This window comes from Pseudonaja textilis, chromosome 10, assembly GCF_049901715.1.
Source record: "Pseudonaja textilis isolate UNSWEBS1 chromosome 10, rPseTex1.2, whole genome shotgun sequence".
Lineage (NCBI taxonomy): Eukaryota > Metazoa > Chordata > Lepidosauria > Squamata > Elapidae > Pseudonaja > Pseudonaja textilis.
The window spans coordinates 8,913,976-8,933,612 of NC_141999.1; the positions used below are offsets into that span (position 1 = coordinate 8,913,976).

General features: G+C 41.8%; 1 protein-coding gene across 1 annotated transcript; it reads right to left on the reverse strand.

The window, feature by feature from the left end:
- Window positions 1–5,483: 5,483 nt before the first annotated feature.
- IFNLR1 (interferon lambda receptor 1) lies at window positions 5,484–18,641 on the reverse strand. The gene is made up of 7 exons (XM_087939637.1): window positions 18,556–18,641; window positions 16,933–17,050; window positions 15,308–15,492; window positions 13,101–13,249; window positions 10,797–10,968; window positions 9,804–9,910; window positions 5,484–7,157 (listed from the first exon to the last, which is right to left on the reverse strand). Exons 1-7 carry the CDS (start codon window positions 18,614–18,616, stop codon window positions 6,336–6,338), a joined length of 1,614 nt encoding a protein of 537 aa, XP_087795763.1. The 5' UTR covers window positions 18,617–18,641; the 3' UTR covers window positions 5,484–6,335.
- Between the last annotated feature and the right edge of the window lie 996 nt (window positions 18,642–19,637).

Below are 19,637 nucleotides of genomic sequence, written 5' to 3' on the forward strand. Positions count from 1 at the left end.
CCAGCAACTCTGGAAATCTTCCAGAGTCTTTGGATGTAGAGATATTATGGTTGTGGATTGTTATAGCTAAGCTTTTTTTTTTATTTCTTGCCTATTGTTTGTATCTTTCTCTTCTCTTGCTATGGCCTGCCTTTTATCCCACTTTTGTCACTTAGCTATTTTTCCCCCCTCATGTTTGCTAACATTTAATAAGTAAGCATTGAATAATGGTATATTTTTTGCTGAGTTAGCTCAGGAGTTTGTTCTCTTCTGGATATACAGGTATTCCTTGACAGGACCACAGTTGGGACCAGAATTTCCATTGCTAAGCAAGAAATTTGTTAAGCGAGTCATCTGATTCTACCATCTTTTTTGCCACAGTTGTTAAGCAAATGACTGCAGTTGTTAAGTGAATCACACCACCGTTAAGCAAATCCGGCTTTCCCCTTTGACTTTGCTTGTTGGAAGCCAGTTGGGAAGGTCACAAATGGTGATCATGTGATCTCAGAATAGCACCACCCTTGCAAAATACATGCCAGTTGCCAAGCACCTGAATTTTGATCATGTCACTCTGGGGATGCTGCAGTGGTGTAAATGTGAGGATTGCTTGCAAGTCACTTTTTTCAGCATTGCTGTAGCTTCAAAAGGTTCTTAACAAATGCTTTTAAGTTGGTGGCTACCTGTAAGGATTGACCAGGAATGGGCTTGGTGCAACCAAATCAGAAATTATATACAGCAATTCTTCTACGTGAAAGCTAGGACATGACAAGGTAGAGAAAGCTCAAACAGCATTCTTCAAAATGAGAAAGGTCTTCTGCAGGCACGACATAAGCCTAAGATTGAAAACCAGGCTTGTCAGATGCTATATCTTTTCTATCCTGCTCTACGGAGTGGAGAGTTGGTCTCCAATGGTAAGAATTAGGAGGTAGAAATTAGATGAAGAAAGATCATTGTTATGTACGAGGGCTATCCACAAAATAGATTATGTTTTCGTCTGTAGCAAGGGGTGAAGCTAGCGTGGCCATCTTTGGTCTGTGCGTTTGCTGCTCAGTCTCCATCTAATCGTGCTAGTGGGAGGTTCGTATCGTTGCCCATTATTTCACAGCAAACGTTTGAAATGTGTGCTGCAATTGAAAATCCCGCGAGTTGTGAGGTGCGATCAGTGATAAGGTTTCTGTTGGCAAAAATCCATAAACTGATTGAAATTTTTCGACAACTGTATGAAGTGTACGGGGACAACATCATCACTGAAGGTGGAGTGCGCCAATGATGCATTAAGTTTAAAAATGGCTGAACTCGAGAAGTCCTGAATGCTTTCGCTTGGTGCAAGATTGGGGCTGTAGGGCGGATGAGGAAAAATCTCCCACTTGAAAGCATTTTCTTTTCTTCAGCCAATTGCTGTTAAATGTGAATCACTTAATTGCAGTTGTTAAGCCAATCACTGAAACTGTTAAGTGAATCACACAGTAAATAACTGAATCTGACTTCTCTCAATGGTTCTGCTTGATACTGCAACCATCACAAATATATGCTAGACGCCAAACTCCCAAACTTTGATCACATGACTTTGGAGATGCTTAGACTGTCATAAGGGCAAGGATCAGACATAAGTCACTTTTTTCAGTTCTGTTTCAAAGACTTTGAAAGGTCATTAAATGCATCATTGTAAGTCAAGGACTACTTGTATCACAAGTGCAAATTGGATTCCACCGTGCTGATGCTTCCTCTGATGCAATCCTACCACGTTGCTATTATATTGTGGAAAGGTGGATGTTTTCGTGTCTTTGTGGGTGTGTCATTTGCAGAGGCTGCACTGTTCATATGCAAAGAGCTCACCTTACCTGTTAGGCCTCCTGTCTGCCTGCGTGCACTGACAGTGTGACACACCAAACACATCACCACCTTCACCCCATTGAACCCTTGGGAACCAGTGCCCAGTAGGCTTGTTCAGTCTTATTGCAGTCCTTCTCAGAAATGAGATAACATTTGCATAGACTCAATAAAGCCAAGGGTACGTAAGAGTACTTGTAACAATTAAATAAATAAAACAAAAAAACATTTCCAGAAGAGAGAAGGCAGGTTAATCGGAGCAGCGGGAAGCCAGGTCATTGGGACTAACATGCTCAGAAGGGCTTTAGAGGAAAAATCAAGATGGCTTCCACAACCACCAGATTGAAGCCAGGTTGAACTCCTTTTCTGGAGTGTTGCAATTGAAGACAGCGAAGATTTGGCTGCACAGTTGCAACTACTAATTTGATTCCTTTTTATCATGCCCTCCTACTCTTGAATAGTCCAAAGAGTTCCCGTGTTTGCAAGTTCAAAAAAGTCAAAATGGCACCCATGATTGCATTGTCAAAGAGGGCAGAGTGTGCAGAAGAAGAAAGGGAATTACACTTGCACAATCACAGTTCCTATCTGGACTTTGTTTTAAAAGCAAAAAAAAAATCTCCAGTGTATCTCCCAACCAGGTGAACTTTGGAAATGAATAGCTGTGGAAACAGGCAATTCTCTTATTATTCAAAAAGATACTTCTTCTTTACAACAATAAGAAGGGTGAAGATCCCAATTATAGGTAGTCCTCGACTTACAACCCACAATTGAGCCCAACATTTTTGTTGCTAAGCAAGACAGTTGTTAGTGGATTTTGCCCCATTTTACAGCCTCTCTTACCACAGTTGTTAAGTGGATCCCTGCAGCTGTTAAGTTAATAACACCGTTGTTAAGTGATTCTCGCTTTCCCATTGACTTTGTCGCAAAGTTCACAAAAGGAGATCACATGACCCCAGGACACTGCACCCGTCATAAGTATGAGTCAGTTGCCAAGCACCCTAATTCTGATTACGTGACCATGGAGATGTTGCAAAAACAGCTATGAGCCACTTTTTTCGTTTGCTGCAGTAACTTTGAACAGTCACAAACAACCTGTCGTAAGTCCAGAGACTATCAGTCCTCTCCAGCATAATTAAAAAGATGACCACGACCCCAAAACAAAAGAAAACCTCCTGACCCCCAGCAGACCAGCAGGAGAGGCTCAGAGCTGGGAAAGAGAAGGAAGGAGGAACGACTCTCAAATGCAGCCCAGAAGCAAATGACGGAGTGGAAACTAATAATTCTCCACTTGGTGACTCATCGTCTCATTTCAAGTTGGGTCTCAGCATAACCTTTGGCTCTTCCTGTCTGATCTGAGATGATTACACACCGAGGAGAGATGTACAAATGAAGGTGTGGAATTAAGGGAGGGGAGACCCTGGTTCAAGTCTGCACTCAGTGACAGACAGTGGGGGGTGGGGGAAACCAGACTTTTCAGCCCCACAGCCTGCACTGGGTGTTGGTTAACATGCTGGACTGGGAACAGAGAGACCTGAGTTCTAGTCCTTCCTTAAGCAGAAGTTGTTTTGGGGAAATGGAATAATATACATCTTCTACAGGTGATCGTTAGTCACTTAAAGACCATTTCAGAAAAGGAGATAAAATCAGGTACAGTCGTGTTTAATGACAATCATGACTTATGACTGTAAATCAAAGGCTACCTGCAATCTGTTATGGACCAGCATGGTAGATTATTGACCATAGCTTTCAATGAAAAACTTTATCCTACTCCAACCTGCTTGGGATAATGACAACAGACAGACACAGACACAGACACACACAGAGGTGCACAAACACACACACAAATATAAGCACACCTATGCATCTTAAAATTTGTATTTATAAAATTAACCAAAGTGCATATACATAAACAAGAAGAACGATGTACAAAAATAAATCACTGGAAATATGAGGACTCTTTTATTTTGTATCAACCTGCTCAAAGAACTCCCTTTAGTGCACGGGAGTGTTTTTAGTGCATTTTAGAAAATTAATATAGGCAGTTTGTTCCCCAAGTTATATTCATGAGCACAAAATATGAAATTATGGAATGTATGGAAGCACCTACATTTCACCTAGGTAAAGGCTGTAGGGCTTTGATTCTAGTGGGAGCCTCCCCCTCTGAAAAACTTTCTTCAAAATCAATAGGAAAAGCTACTCTAATGCCTTTGAAGGCCAATACTTCCTTTTAGACCTGTGTTTTCTCAACCTTGGCCACTTTAAGATATGTGGACTTCAACTCCCAGAATTCCCCTGCCAGCCTTGCTGTGGGAGTCAAAGTTTTAACAAAATAATAGAGTTGGAACCTTGGAGGTCTTCTAGTGCAACCTTCTGCTTAGGCAGGAAACCCTATGTCATTTCAGACAAATGGTTGTCCTCCAGTGATGGAGCTCCAGTGTTGGGAGTCTTAAAATGGCCAAGGTTGAGAAATATTGCTTTGAGGGTGAACCCACCGTCAACCTTATCTTCTACAATTATAACTGAAGTCCTGAATTGAGAAGGGAACTTGGGTTCAAGAGAAGTTCATTGCCCCATCTCCCCATTCAGCAGCAACATTGGGAAAGTCCATGCGGAGTTCTAGTTGCAGCCGTATTTATCAATGAACTTAGGTTTGGTTAACTTAATAATACTGTCTCGTTTAAGACATAAAGGCTAGTTGCCAGCCAATTCGTGTAGGAAGAAACTATTGCTCCATTGAAGCAAGCCAATAGTGTCAGTAAGAGGGATTTCAAGAGTTAATAGAAATACATATTTGCACGTAAAATTTTATTGCAATAAAATCCCTTAAGTAAATTCTGTTAAAATGCCGTAAGTGTGTATGGGCTACGTCTCCAACCTGGCTATCCTTCGACTTTCTTTTAGACAGGTTAACTGGGGAACTTTGAGAGATCAAAACTTCTAGAGGACACCCAATAGAGTAGTGATGGCTAACCTTTTGGGGCTCCTGTGCCAAAAATTGCGCACGCACCAGCGCACATGCACTTGCATGCCAGCACCTAGAATGCAATGTGCGCCCCCCCTCCCCATGCCTCTTGCGCATGCAAGCGCAATTCCCCCCACTCCCTAACCTGCACTGCGCCTCAGCTGATTTTTCGGCTGCTTTGAGGCCTTTTTCGGCCTCCCATAGGCTTGGAAAAAGCCTCTGCAAGGCTTTTCAGGCCGAATTATAGGCCCGTTTCATCACTTCTGGTATTAAAGGGCACCAAAGAGTTATAGTTCAACTCTGAACTACAATGGTCCATGAATTTTGTTGCCCCAACCAATGAGAGACACAACATGGCAATCTCAATATGAGATGTAAATGAAGGCATAAAACACAAAGACATTTTATAATAATATTTAGAATCTAAGAGCGGCTCTTGGTTTGAAATACTTCACAGTTAGGCGTCCTTGGTGCTCTCTGAGATTGCTTTTTTTCTTGCAGGCATTTCATTGCTCAAACTAGGTAACATCATCAGTAATAACATCCCTAGCATTTAGCAGTACTAGCAGCACTAGCACTGATGATGTTATCTAGTTGGGTGATGAAATGCCTGCAAGAAAACAAAACAAGCTCAGAGAACACCAAGGACCCCCTAATTTCAACCCTTAGCTACAGGTATTTTCCTTTATTGGTATTTCACTTCAATATAAACTTAGATCCAAGTTTGTGTGCATACAATTGCACAATAAAGAGCATATCTGACATTTCTTTTTTGCCTTTGCAATGAGTTGATGAAAAAAAGGTTATTAAGGCCTAGTTTGAGGCTGAAAGAACTTTCTCTAAAAGAGGGAGATATTATCTTTATCTCTTCCTCAATTCTAGAAACTATGCCTTTCACCTTAAAAGAACAGCACCAGTCTGGATTAGCTCACATAATGCAATCCTTAATGCTTCCACAAGAACCTTCTGTATTTCCTGTTCTCAATTCTTGATCTCAGACTGAACTGTTATTTGTTCACATATTGGTGTCAGCAAGCTTAAACCAATTTGTGGACACTAAAGAGACTTGCAAATGGCTAGTTACAGTTCTGATTAGAAATCACTGTTCAAAAAAAGACTAAAATAAATGGGGAAAACATATCCAACTATTCACAAATGGAGAAATGGATATGGATATCCAAAATATGATATTTTTTAGCTGAACATCCCAATAGTCAGTCGGGAAACAACACTCATTTTTCCAAGAATTCCAATTCTCCATAGGAAAATTCTAATTTCCATGACAAAATCACTAATGGACACCACTGTTCCGGTTTTCAATCTCAATGGAATTTCACTTAGGAAAGTTCAGTTTTGCTTTGTTTTGTTTTGTAGAATAAGACGTAATGGAAGAATATGGCAACTAGAAATAGAATGTAACTATAATCTCTGTCCTGTTTGGTTCATTCTGATTTCAAACAGAATTTGACTGAGATTTTTAAAGTACAACTCCCACCAAAGGATCTTTTAGAAAAATCATGGCAAGATCTTCTCTAACTCTTAGAATACATACCAGTAACTGGCATCAGGTTCTTGAAATGTAATGTCCTTGTCTGGGTTGATAATTGTGGCCTGTAGATTTCAGAGTGTTGTTTTCAACCCGTTCTCCATTTTCAACCCTGTCTTTACAAGACACCTCAAGCAGAGATGTTTCTTGCCAGACAGACTCATGATTGTTAGAGTCATTTTCACATCTCCATTCTTCTATAAACTGCCTTTCAGGCTGACTACAAAGAGATGTCTGTGAGTTTTCTAGACTTGCACAAATGCTTCTGCATTGGACTCCTCCAGTTCTAATTTCCAAACCTGTGGAAAAGCACAAGTCGTGACTTTCTGATAATATTAACTGGTTCAAAAAGTCGACATCTCTGTTTGTAATTTCTTGACCTTCTCTACTAGGAGCTGAGAAGTCATCTGCAAAGCTAACTGATTCATCCATAATGGAGTCCTCAGAAAGGAAAGTCTTCTCTAAGAGTCCCGAAGAAGCATCCGTTGTCATCCATTCTGCTGTAAAAAAGGGCTTTGACATTGTTGCAGCTGGCCAGCTTTCTCCACTTAGCTGAGAATCTCCAGATCCAGAAGAAGAGCCGGAACATGTTGGAAAAGTGCCAACCGTTGAGCAGTTTTCATCCTTCTTCTGGAATCGAAGAGTTTTTGTGTAAGGAATGTGGCTACTACTATCATCCTCATCCTCGCTGTCTTCACTTTCTTTTGATAAAGAATCCACTGAAAGAGTTGACAGGGCAGGTGTGATATTCGGTTCCAGAATAAAGTTGACTTTCTGTATGGTCAACTCCCTTTCATTAAATTTCAGCAGGTACGTTGGGTGCTGGTACTTAGGAAAATCCTAATTTGGGAAAGGAGAAGTGGGGAATAAGAGAGGAACAATGCATTTTCATTTTTTAAAACTGAGAAACAGGAAGTAAGAACAACTAACAAGACTGGGTGGAGACTAACAGGACTGATTGTTGAGTAGCTGTGCTTTGTTTACTGATTGTATCAACACAGATTTATTATAAATGGACAACTGTATTCGCTGCATCAAAAACTTGACTTGAAATTTAGAAACTTGGAATGTAAGTAACATTAAGCTTATTCAACAAAAATAAGATCTGGAAGTAAAAATAATGAATTCATTTAAGATGGTAACTAAAACCAATAATTTATGCCCCCTAATTGTTCACCAATTATATTGTAGGTTCTGACTGTAGAGCGTTCAGTAGAGCAGCGTTTTTGACTATAGGTATGAGACAATAAAAGCTTGAAAGAGCTGCCAGGTGCCAGAAAAAGGGGGAAGTGGCTATGATTTGTCTTGATGCATAGAAAGCTTTTGATAATTTGGAATTTATTTCTATAGCCATGATCTTGAAGAAGATGAATTGTGCTGAGATTTTCTTTCAAGGATGCAGAGAATTTGCAAAGGACATAAAGCTAAGATAATTGTAAAGGTGTTTCTATCATAAAACGCATTATTCAAAAAGAGAAGGTTATCCACTCTTCTATATTTTTTTAATTGGAATTACAGTCCCTGGCAAGGAAGATAAGGCAAGAGAATAAAAATTCAGGAATTTCTCTCACTGGTTTCAATATCTTTGAGTAACATAGTCCAAACAGAGCCAGGAAAAGATGTCCTATTTAGAGATCTGAGCAAATGAAATGCTTATGAAAGAAAACTCAGAACATCTGTTAAAGAATATATATAAGCTGCTTCTGAAACATTCTCAAGAAATGGAATAAGTCTAAGATTACATGATTAAATGAGTGCACAGTTTAAACAGAACAAATGATACAGCACCAAGACAATGTAGTCAATCATTTAAAGATCATAACTGGATTTTTTAAATGACCCATTTTAATTTGAAACTGATCTTTGCACTTATTAATACACCATGCTAAATCCAAATTCTCCATAAATCTGATTCCTATATAGGCTAAACTGACTGGGGTCCTTTTGATGGTGACTTTGAGGGGACCTGTGGGTGAATTTAACTTGTATAGGAACTAAATACCCTCAAGAGTGGAATAATTGCTATCAGATGTCATTAGTCCAAGATCATCAGCTGCGAAATGCCAGTTATGAATCCCTTTTATATGAGCAAAGCTCATCCTGCTCAATGACAGAGCATCTGTTTAAGATGAATAAAATTTCTAGGTCCAATTAGCATTCTCAGTTTAAAAAGTGTCAGGCTACAAGGCTGGGAACGAGATATCTCTGAAGGACTGCATATTGATAACATTAAATATCTGTCCACAATGCAGGCCAGTATTCATCATGGGATATACAGTATTAAACAATTGAACACTTGGAACAATTGTTGATCAGTGGTCTTGACTAAGAGACCTGCAAGCAAATTTTGTGAACATGGTTTAATCAGCAGAGATTATCAATTTGGTGCCTTCTAGGTGTTCTGAAGCACAACTCTCACAATCTCTTGTCATCAATCTTGCTGCTATTTCTTCTGCAGTGAGCAAATGATGGTTGATAAGGCCAAAATGAGTCCTGGCTGTCATGCAGGCAGTTTCTCAAAGATAATCACTCCCTTTAGTTACTAAAGAAAGCTTTTTATGTCCCTTTCCTCTGCTAGCTGTCTTCTTCTTCTTTTAGAACCACCTGCTTTGTGCTGCGATATTTAACGTAACCATGATCATGACCAAGAGAACATGAAACTGAATTCTAAGCAAGAAGCAAATAGCACTTCTCCAAACTGTTTCAGACAGATGTTGCCCAAGAATTTATATCCATTATTTATTTTCCACATTAACAGGGAATCCATGGGGTCCTAGGTGCTCTCTGAGCTTGATTGTTTTCTTGCACATGTTTCATTACCCAACTAGGTAACATCATCTGATAATGATTACCTAGTTGGGTAATGAAACATCTGCCAGAAAACAACCGAGCTCAGAGAGCACCAAGGACCCCACAGTTCAACCCTGAGTTACAAATATTCTTTTCTGTCACTACTATGGAATCTTGTTTATCAAACCACGACAATCTCCTCATTCAATGTCCTCTCCAATTGTCCAATGGGGAACAGTAAAAAAAAAAAAAAAAGGCAGCTGGCCTGTAGTCTACATAACCTTGTTTTTCCCTCATGATGCATATTTTGTACAATGAGGGGGGAAAAAAGACTATTAGCCACTCACTGGGAGATTGCAAAGCTGTCCCTCAAAGCTGCCACAAAGCATATGGATGAAGACAGCAAGATGCCACATTATATAGACTTAAGGATGAGGAGAAACTCTTAAGGAGACAAGAATTCCTGCCAAAGGGAAACTGCCTATCCCACGTTCCCAGAAGAAATACTGAAAATAGTCTTTCTTCTGAGCTGAAAATTAATTGTCTTTGTGAAAAACCTATGCAATCTATTATGGGCACATACAGGCACGGCATCAATGTCAGATCAGTGCAGGCTCTATGTATGAAAAGATGCACACTATTATGGAAGTCAACTTCCCCCTGTTTCATCTCTGAAATCTTCCATGATTCCCATACCAAAGCTGAAGGCATCTCAACTTGCTTGTGGTTATAACAGAAGATAAGCAACACAGCACCAGTGGCCAATATAACAAGCAAAGGAATGGCAACCATTTCCCATTTTCCTACAGGAAAAGAAAAAAAAAAAGCAATTATGAGATACTAAAATGCACAGTTCAGTTATCAATAGATAGGAAGTTGGACTTGTTAAGTACCAAGTTAACTGAAGTCCAACACTCTGAAGAATGCCAGGTACAAAAAGACTGATCTAAACAACACTTTTCAGTTTAAAACAAACTAACAATATCATGTATTGGCCTAGGATCCAAAGCTCCAACTAAGAATCTCTCCTAGCTCTCTCTGGTGATGCTGAGGACTGAAACGGGACCTTTTGAGGACAATCCTCTTGTTCTGCCTATGAACTATCGTCCTGCTCAACTCCGATAGCCACTGGACATCTTTGTTGAGAGAATCACGGTAACTGTAATGTCTGGAGGGAGATAGGAGGGTGAGATAATAGTACCCAAACAAGAGTCCCAAAATTGGAGGTAACCTTGCTCCAGGCCACTAGCAGAGGAAAGAAGAAAAGGAGCTGCACCCCAAAAGCAAGGAAAGTGTAAGAAAGTAAACCATGATAAGCAAGAAAATGAACCCATGTAGCAAATAATTCTCTGGAGCTGCCGGTGAAAAGAAGGAAAAAAAGGAAGCGCTGCAACTCTGCCTTGCAATTTATTTATTTATTATTAATTTATGCATGAGTGCATGTATTTAATTTCTACAGCCCCCGATCTCTGCAAACGGCCCTGGGCGGCTCCCAATTCAAAATGGAGGAAGTCATCATGGACTTCTCTGATTGCTTGATTTCTGGTGTGTTTTTTTGCTTACATCAAAAGACCAATCACAATACTTTAATGGGATTGCATTGGCCACGGGTGCATAAAACTGGACATTTCCAATCCTACATAAAGATCTGTATTGGATCAAGTTCCCTGGGAAAACGGAGCTCTAGACCTGTGACTCCTCCTGCACTTTCTTCAGGCAACCACAGGCAAACTGGTTCCGAGAAATTGCTCCACTTGTCTTCATTTCTAAAGGATGTTCGGGCACGAAGACAGTGTTCCCCATGGAGCCAATCTGTTGTGTTGACCTCCACTGAAGGCTCGTGAGTGTTCTGTAATGTCACCTGAAAAATAAGCAAGCAGAGACTTGAACCCAGGACAGGAACCCTGGCAAAGGAGCATAGCAGACAGATCAAGGTTGGCTCCTTAGGGATGACTGCCAAGTTTACTGCTAAGGGGAATTAGACTTGGCACTCATCCCTAAGGAGCCAATTTTCCTTTCCTGGGTTTCTTCTTCTGCACCTTTAAGGATAAAACACACAATTAAAGGTGGGAGGAATGACTATGGAAGGGCTGTGGATTACTGCCATTTGATATGGGAAATAACCTCCAAGTTGGCATTGGGATATCAAGGGCTATTAGTTTTGCCGACTATCTGCCTAATTCCTGAATCAAGGCAGCAGACATTAGACACGAGTTGGAAGAAGTGGTGGAAGAAGTCCCCTATCCCAGGGGTGTCAAACTCAAGGCCCGGGGGCAGGATCTGGCTTGCGGGATACTTAGATCTGGCCCGTGGAGCTGTCCTGGGAACAGCAAAGGACCAACCCGTGGTTCTTCTGCCAGGGAAAATGGGCAGAGGGTTGCAGGAGGCTGTGGCAGCCGAAAATGGAGCTTGGGAGCCTGTTTTTGCTGGGAGAGCGCTTGGACCACCACAGGAGCCCATCAGGAGTGATGTCGAGCTGGCCACACCCACCCCAGCCCCTGAGGTCAAACACAACCCTGATGCGGCCCTCAATGAAATCGAGTTTCACACCACCGCCCTATCCTATCTTTTTTGTGAATTCCTCAGGTGAGTCCAGTTGGATTCCATCAAGCAAGGCTCTTTTCATGCTCTTCAGGTATGCAAGTTTAAGAACTACAGGTTATTAAGGGTACATCTCCCAGAATTCCTAGTCAGCAGGTAAGCCCAGGAATTTAGAGAGATGCTAACCTAACATATTTAGACAGCATCATATTTGGGAAGGTGGAGTTCAGAGGATTTTTTTGTTGAATGAATTAAGGGAGACAAAGGGAGAGTTTCAAGAACATCCATTCCAAATATATCTCTGGACCACATATATTATCTTTTTAAGCCAGTGCTCTCCCAACCCCAGAACCTCCTGGATTTGTCTGACTTGGGTCAGTAAGATATATAGACTCTGACTTATAACAAGGAGGTCTTGGGTAGAATGGCCTTTCTTAACACTGCTCTCCAAAGAAGGCATCTAAACAACCTTTCAAAAGGATATAGACAACTTTGGACAGAGGAGCTTCTTACTCATGGTGCCTTAAGAGGGAGACGCTGGCATTTATCCAAATCTATTTTGACTTCTTATACTTCTAGGCGGCAACAAATTCATCTTTCAGGCTACCAACTCCTGGCTTTATTTTGTCCTTTATTTTATTTTATTTTAACTCTTGCTTTAGTAAATGGTTTATTTTTTTTAGTATTCTTGAATAATTCATCAAAGGAAGGAAGGAGATACAGCTCTTCACAATTAAACAAACCCTCCATTGTTGGATAGCAAATACAGTCAAACAATGTGCGGAGGATTCTATATTTTATTTCATGAGTCAGGTTAGGAATATAAGTCACCTAACAGTAATTTGGGTTGGAAATATATAAACCAGGATAGACATTTTAAAACTATCTTTAAGAAAATACAAAACTGTAGTTGGGTGTGGTTTCTAAAATGGCCATAAGATGGAGCCAGAAACCTGGATTGTTCAGTCTTAGTCTTAGTCTTAGAAGAGAGTATGAGTGAGTCTCTATTTCCTTCTGTTGGAGAGTATTGCCATTCCTCCATTTTTTCTAATTGACTGCTATTCTTGGATTTGATGTAAGTCTGATACTGAACTATTTTTGACACTGGACTTTGTCATTGGATTATCCCTGGACTGAAAACTGACTGATTTACCTGTGAATGACTTTGGACTGCCTATTTTGAACTTTGCTTAAATCTTTATTGAAAGTAAAAACTACATTTACTGTACAGTGTATCTGTGTGCTGCGTGTGTATTATTCAAACACTACTCTCTATATGTCTCCCTGTATGCGCTCATTCTTCTAATGGGGAATTACCTCAACAAGTCATGATTTTAAAAAAGGCTTCTTTAACTGAAGATCTTTGGAAGTACACAATACAAATGTAATAAATATTTTCCAAGCAAACCTGCAAGAGAGGAGAAATTAGTGTAGCAACATTCTCTGGCTCACCAATTTCTGGAATTCACCTCTCCAAATCTCCAAATCATATGTCAGAGACTGAAAGACGTCCTTCAAACAAGAAGGGTAGGTGAAAGAAACGTTCACGCCAAGGATATTTCTGGTATATTTTACTCTGAGAACTGGAGGAGCAAGTTGCACTGGAAAAAAAATAAGGCAGGTAGTTAGGGCAAGTGCAGTGGAGTGTAGCCTGGATTCCCAGGAAGGAGGGGCTCAAGTTTAGATAGTTTGGTTGGGAGGAAGAGGGTCAAGATATCTCTTCCCTAGAAGTTCTCAGAATATATCTTTAATGATGGAAATGGTTTAGTTTGGCAAGATTTTGTTTATAGGCCAGGAACAATAAAGGAAACGGATTAGAAGTAACTTTGCTGGTCTTTCTGATTTTTTGGAACCTGACATCAAGTTATCAAAATAAGCTGGTCTCACTAATTTCTGCAAAGAACAGATGATCTTCCTGGGACAACCTAAATGCAGAAGGTCTCATTTTCCTTAGCCTAACCTTTCCTAGCTGGCTGCCTTACAGATGAAATAAGTATTACAACCTCCTGAATTCCTATCACCAGGAATTTTAAGTGTTCAGGTCAGTGTTGGGATTCAAATTTTTTTACTACTGGTTCTGTGGGCGTGGCTTGGTGGGCGTGGCAGGGGAAGGATACTGTAAAATCTCCAGTTAGAGGCGATATTTGCCGGTTCTCTGAACTACTCAAATTTTCCACTACTGGTTCACCAGAACTGGTCAGAACCTGCTGAATACCCACCTCTGGTTCAGGTCCTATAAAGTTGAAAGGTTGCAGAAGCTACCCTATAGGCATGTTGTTCTCTAGCTATCTCAACTTTGGCAGCTTTGAGACCTGTGGACTTCAACTCCCAAAATTCCCCAACCAATCATACTAGATGGGGAATTCTGAGAATTGAAGTCTACAGGTCTTAAAATTGCCGGGGGGTTTTCTCTTTAATTTCACCAGAGGGGAAAAAAAACCTTATATCTCCTAGCAATCCTGTCCACTTTGCTAATGGTCACATTCTTCTTTCTGCATCATTCAGTCTCAAAAGGATCCCGCTGGATATTCTACCTTCTGCATCAGAAGTCTCCAAACTTGGCAACTTTAAGACTCGTGGACTTCAACTCCCAGAATTCTGGCTGGGGAATTCTGGGAATTGAAGTCCACAGGTCTTAAAGTTGCCAAGTTTGGGGACCCCTGTTCTACATAAAGCCACAACTCTCTAAACCTTTCACACATTTTTCTTTCCTTCTTCAAGGCTATCTGACAATCTAGACTTTCTCCCAGAACACCCTTAAGCACAGGGGTCTTCAAACTTGACAGCCTTAAGAATTGTGGACTTCAACTCCCAGAATTCCTCCTCCTGTCATGTTAGCTCAGGAATTCTGGAAGTTGAAGTCCACAAGTCTTAAACTTGCCAAGTTTGAAGACCCTTGCTTAAGCAGCTCAGTTACAAACCCCAGTGCAGTGAGGGCAAACCCGTGACATGTATGTCACAGATGACCTGCCGTGTCACTTTTGGTGTCACGCCAAGCCTTTGGACCTTCCAGAAGCTGTGCAAGACGTCTCTGCTCTGTCATGGCCTCTGGAGTCTCTGAAAAATTGTGCGAGAATGGGCCATACTTTTCTGCTCTTTTCAGGCGCTGCAAAACCATGCTAGAGATTTCTACGGTTTGTAAAGTTTCCAGGTCTCGTGCAACCCGGAGCTCCCTGGGTAGGCATTTCAAAAACATATTTACAATGATGCAAGTATTTATTTAATACTAAATTTAAATCATTTAATGTAACATATTCTTATGAATTGTTTATCTTTTGTCGGCATGTGTGCATATGAGAGATACACCAGCAGTGTCAACGTTGGTGTTTTCTGAATTTTTGACACGTCAAACACAAAAGGCTCGTCATTGTTATCCTAGTGGTTGCATGAACATCCCATGGTAAAAACTTAATTAATTTTAACCTTCTCTCATTTTTGAATGAGATGAAGCCAAGCTAAGAAGTTACAAACCCCAAAAATGACCTCTTCCATAAACTAACTTAATCACGGTTGTGCAAAATGCCTTTTCCCCTTGCCCTGAGCAAACCTGGAAGAAAACAGCATTTGCCTTTTCAGAAATTGCTAGCATGGATCAAACCACCTTCTGTGCTTCCAGGCTTCCCGGGAAGAGGAGAGCTACACATACGGGATCCTCATACCCTGAAGGATGTAGTCGATGCTTTCAGGCACCGATGGGATGGATCCAGCCCCGGTTCTGCTTTGAGCTTCCACCTTGACCCAGTATCGGTTGCTTGGTTCTTGAAACACACAGGTCATATTGCAAATGGTTTCAGTGATATTTTGGCAATGCTGTACTTCCTCCCACTGATGATCAAAACTCTCTCTACAGGAAGAAATCAGAAGAACCAGCTAAGCTTTGCATTCACTTGAGATGCTGTTATAGCTCTTCTGCATGGAATCTTGCAGGGTGTGAAAGGGTGGGTCTTAAATGCCTCCCATTAGGATTGTCCATGAAAAAATGTTTATAAAGTCAAGATGGTGTCCAGAACCAGGCAATCAAATCCCTGTTCTCCCTCCTGCCCCTTTTACATGCATTGCAACATGGTTATGGTCACCATCTAGACCGTTTTTTATCCAGATTCTGCATATCCTCTTCCCTCATGTAATAGTATAAATAGACAGACAGACAGATAGACAGACCTAGATGGATGGGTAAGTGGACGCATGAGTAGATGGGTGATAGATAGATAGATAGATAGATAGACAGACAGACAGACAGACAGACCTAGATGGGTGGGTAAGTGGACGCATGAGTAGATGGGTGATAGATAGATAGATAGATAGATAGACAGACAGACAGATAGACAGACCTAGATGGATGGGTAAGTGGACGCATGAGTAGATGGGTGATAGATAGATAGATAGATAGATAGATAGATAGATAGATAGATAGATAGATAGACAGACAGACAGACAGACAGACCTAGATGGGTGGGTAAGTGGACGCATGAGTAGATGGGTGATAGATAGATAGATAGATAGATAGATAGATAGATAGATAGATAGATAGATAGATAGACAGACAGACAGACAGACAGACAGACAGACCTAGATGGGTGGTAAGTGGACGATGAGTAGATGGGTGATAGATAGATAGATAGATAGATAGACAGACAGACAGACAGACAGACCTAGATGGGTGGGTAAGTGGACACATGAGTAGCTGGATGATAAATAGATAGATGATAGATAGATAGATAGATAGATAGATAGATAGATAGATAGATAGATAGATAGATAGATAGATAGATAGATAGACAGACAGACAGACAGACAGACAGACAGAAATGGATGGGTAAGTGGACGCATTAGATGGATGATAGATAGATAGATAGATAGATAGATAGATAGATAGATAGATAGATAGATAGATAGACAGACAGACAGACAGACATAGATGGATGGGTAAGTGGACGCATGAGTAGATAGATAGACAGACAGACAGACAGACAGAAAGATATAGGATGGGTACGTGGATGGATGTGTACCTGGATGATAGACACAGAGACAGACAGACAGATATCACTGGCAAATCACCATTCTTTGGTTTACCAGGCCCGCACTTTAGCATCAAACAGGCTCCATCGTGGTCTAGAAGCCAACCTCCTGTCCCCATGCAGTACAGCCTCCTCCCTGACCTGCTGAGATGGGGAGGGGACTGCACCACGGCAGCCCTTTGGGAGGAATGCCCACAATATGGCCTCAATGTACCCGCTGGAGCTCCCAGCCCTCAAAACCAGCATCCCTTTCCTTCGATGCTCACATCCAAAGGACAGTATAGGACACTCCCGGTGGGGATCCATCCGGTGGCAACCATTTCACGAACACACTGTAATCCTTTGAGACAAAAGTGAGGTTCTGAGGTGGCTGGAGGTCTTCACCTGTCAGAAATTAAAGCCAGAGTTTTCATTTCTTGTTGAGTCAAAGTCTGGGTTGTACAATCGAGTGGAACATTTTGGGGACAGAAAGTTCCCCCCCCCCACTCCAGGGGTGGGATTCATTTTTTTTAAACTACCGGTTCTGTGGGCGTGGCTTGGTGGGCGTGGCTTGGTGGGCATGGCTTGGTGGGCGTGGCAGGGGGAAGGTTACTGCAAAATCCCCCTTCCCTCCCCACCCCACTAACCTGCTTTCCAGCTCCATTCTCCTGTTCAGGGCAACCAAAGAAGACCCAGCCAATCAGCTGGGACTTAGGAGGCAGAGAATAGATGGGGTCAGGGCCAGTCAGAGGTGGGATTTGCCGGTTCTCCGAACTACTCAAAATTTCCGCTACCGGTTCTCCAGAACTGGTCAGAACCTGCTGAATACCATCTCTGCATTAAGTCTACAGACTCCAGGGCAGTGGATCACATCTACTGAAGAAATCCACCTTGGCACAGAAGAAGCGAAACCAACTCTGGGCTTCCCATGTAAACGCACCATAGTTCATTCCCCCTTTCTCCATGTCCCTTACATCCACCAATCTCTCCTGTTTGTTTTGTTTTGGGAACCAGCCGATCGCGCTGTGGCATCTACTCTGGGAGTCCTTGAGGAGGAGAGCAAAGTCTCAAAGGAACCAACGATGCTTGGAGACCATTCCTCCCACCCTTGCATTCCAATTCACACACACCCCCTCCCCCCAATGCTTTGTGAAGCTGCGAGCAAAGCAGAATGTAGATGAAAGTTCGATGTTCAGTCTTGACAGATACATGGCAAACTTGGGGAAAATGTGAACTTAGCCTGGGAAAATAAGAAAGTGTGAGACAGAAACTGCCCCACCTTGGCTCTCTTTCCTGTAAGAGAGAGTGGAAAATCCTAGTCCTGCTTTAGCTTCAAAGCCAAGTGACTGAACTTGGGCCAGTCAGTATCTCTTATCCCTAAGAAAGTGATAATGGCAAAGCACTTTCAAAATCTTTGCCAAGAGAACTTCAGGAATTAGTCCAGGCAGTCACTAGGAATCAACACGGACTCAAAGGCACACAGACACACACAGGACTATCGATCTATCTCAGTAGTTAAAGATCATGAGAAGGTTGAGGGTCTACCAAGAACTCGATCTTGCTCTGGTGGGGTATAATGTCCCACTGCCTACATAGGAAGCATATGGGACACGGAGGCACCTGGTCCTCTCCCAATTTTAGTCCAATTTCCCTATTTTCCATTTCAAATCACCTCTTTCCCCTCTAAACTTGGCAGATGTATTGGATGCCCCCGTGGGCTTTGTCTGAAAAACTCTCCCACCCCCTCCTGTTGCTCAAACTCGGACGCCAAGGGTGACACCCTGAATCCAGAGACTTTTGAAAAGAGAAACACATTCCTAGTTTGGTTGCACTTTCTCAAAAACCCTGCAATACCTGTGAATGGAAGTCAAGCTCCTCCAGAGATTTGGAGGGAGGGGAGCAGATCCTACCTTGAGTGGGCTGGAAAGAAGCAAAAAACACCAGCAGGACGCCGAGTCCCACAGCAGGCATTCGGAAGGAAGTCCGCTTGATCTGTGCCCAATTTGCTTTCTTACTTTCACTTCCAGGTTTCCTGTGTGGCACACGTGAACCAAGGCCCCCTAGAGGAAAGCATCCACGTCACCTGGTGCTGGAAAAACACCTGGGCCACCCTGTCTCGTGGGGGCGGTGGGAAAGTCCCACTGACTTCTTCTTGCTTCTCCTGGCCCCATCCAGCTCCTTGGAGTCAGAGTCAAAATTCAAATTTATTACAGCTCTAAGACCAGAATACAAACAAAATATCGGATAAAAAAGAAGCATTACATCCTTCCATGTGTATAAAAGGAAAATAAGGATCACGGAGTCTAAACGTAATTTTTAGAACCTAGTTGCTAAGCTAAATCCAAGTAAAAGACTATTATAAGAAGTTCCAGCCCTCAGGAGTGATATGGTGCGTCGTACAGATGGTCACTCAGAACTGGGCAACTTAAGAGGTAATTAAGTTGAGCTGCAGTGGCACGGAGATTAGAGTGCAGTTCTACAGGTTCCTTTTGCTGACTGCCAGCTGCCAGCAGTTCAAATCTCACCAGGCTCAAGGTTGACTCAGCCTTCCGTCCTTCCGAGGTGGGTAAAATGAGGACCCAGATGGTTGGGGGCAAAAGGCTGACTCTGTAAACCACTTAGAGAGGGCTGGAAAGGACTGTGAAGCGGTATATAAGTCTAAGTGCTTATTGCTTAATTTTTGAGTCCTTCTCTTTGGTCTAGTGCAGGGGTAGGGAAACTTGGCTCTTTTATGACTTATGGACTTCAACTCCCAACATTCCTGAGTGAGCTATAAAAGGTTCCCCATCCCTGCCTACTGTTTTTTCAGTTGTGGGGGAATTCAATTTTTGACTTGAATGGGACTGTTTAATATACAAAGGTAGACATATTCTTTATATGTCCTACATTTGGCATATTCATTTAGCATATTCTTTATATGTCGTACCTTTGTATATTAAACAGTCCCATTCAAGTCAAAAATTGATTTTCCTCACAACTGAAAAACCAGTGT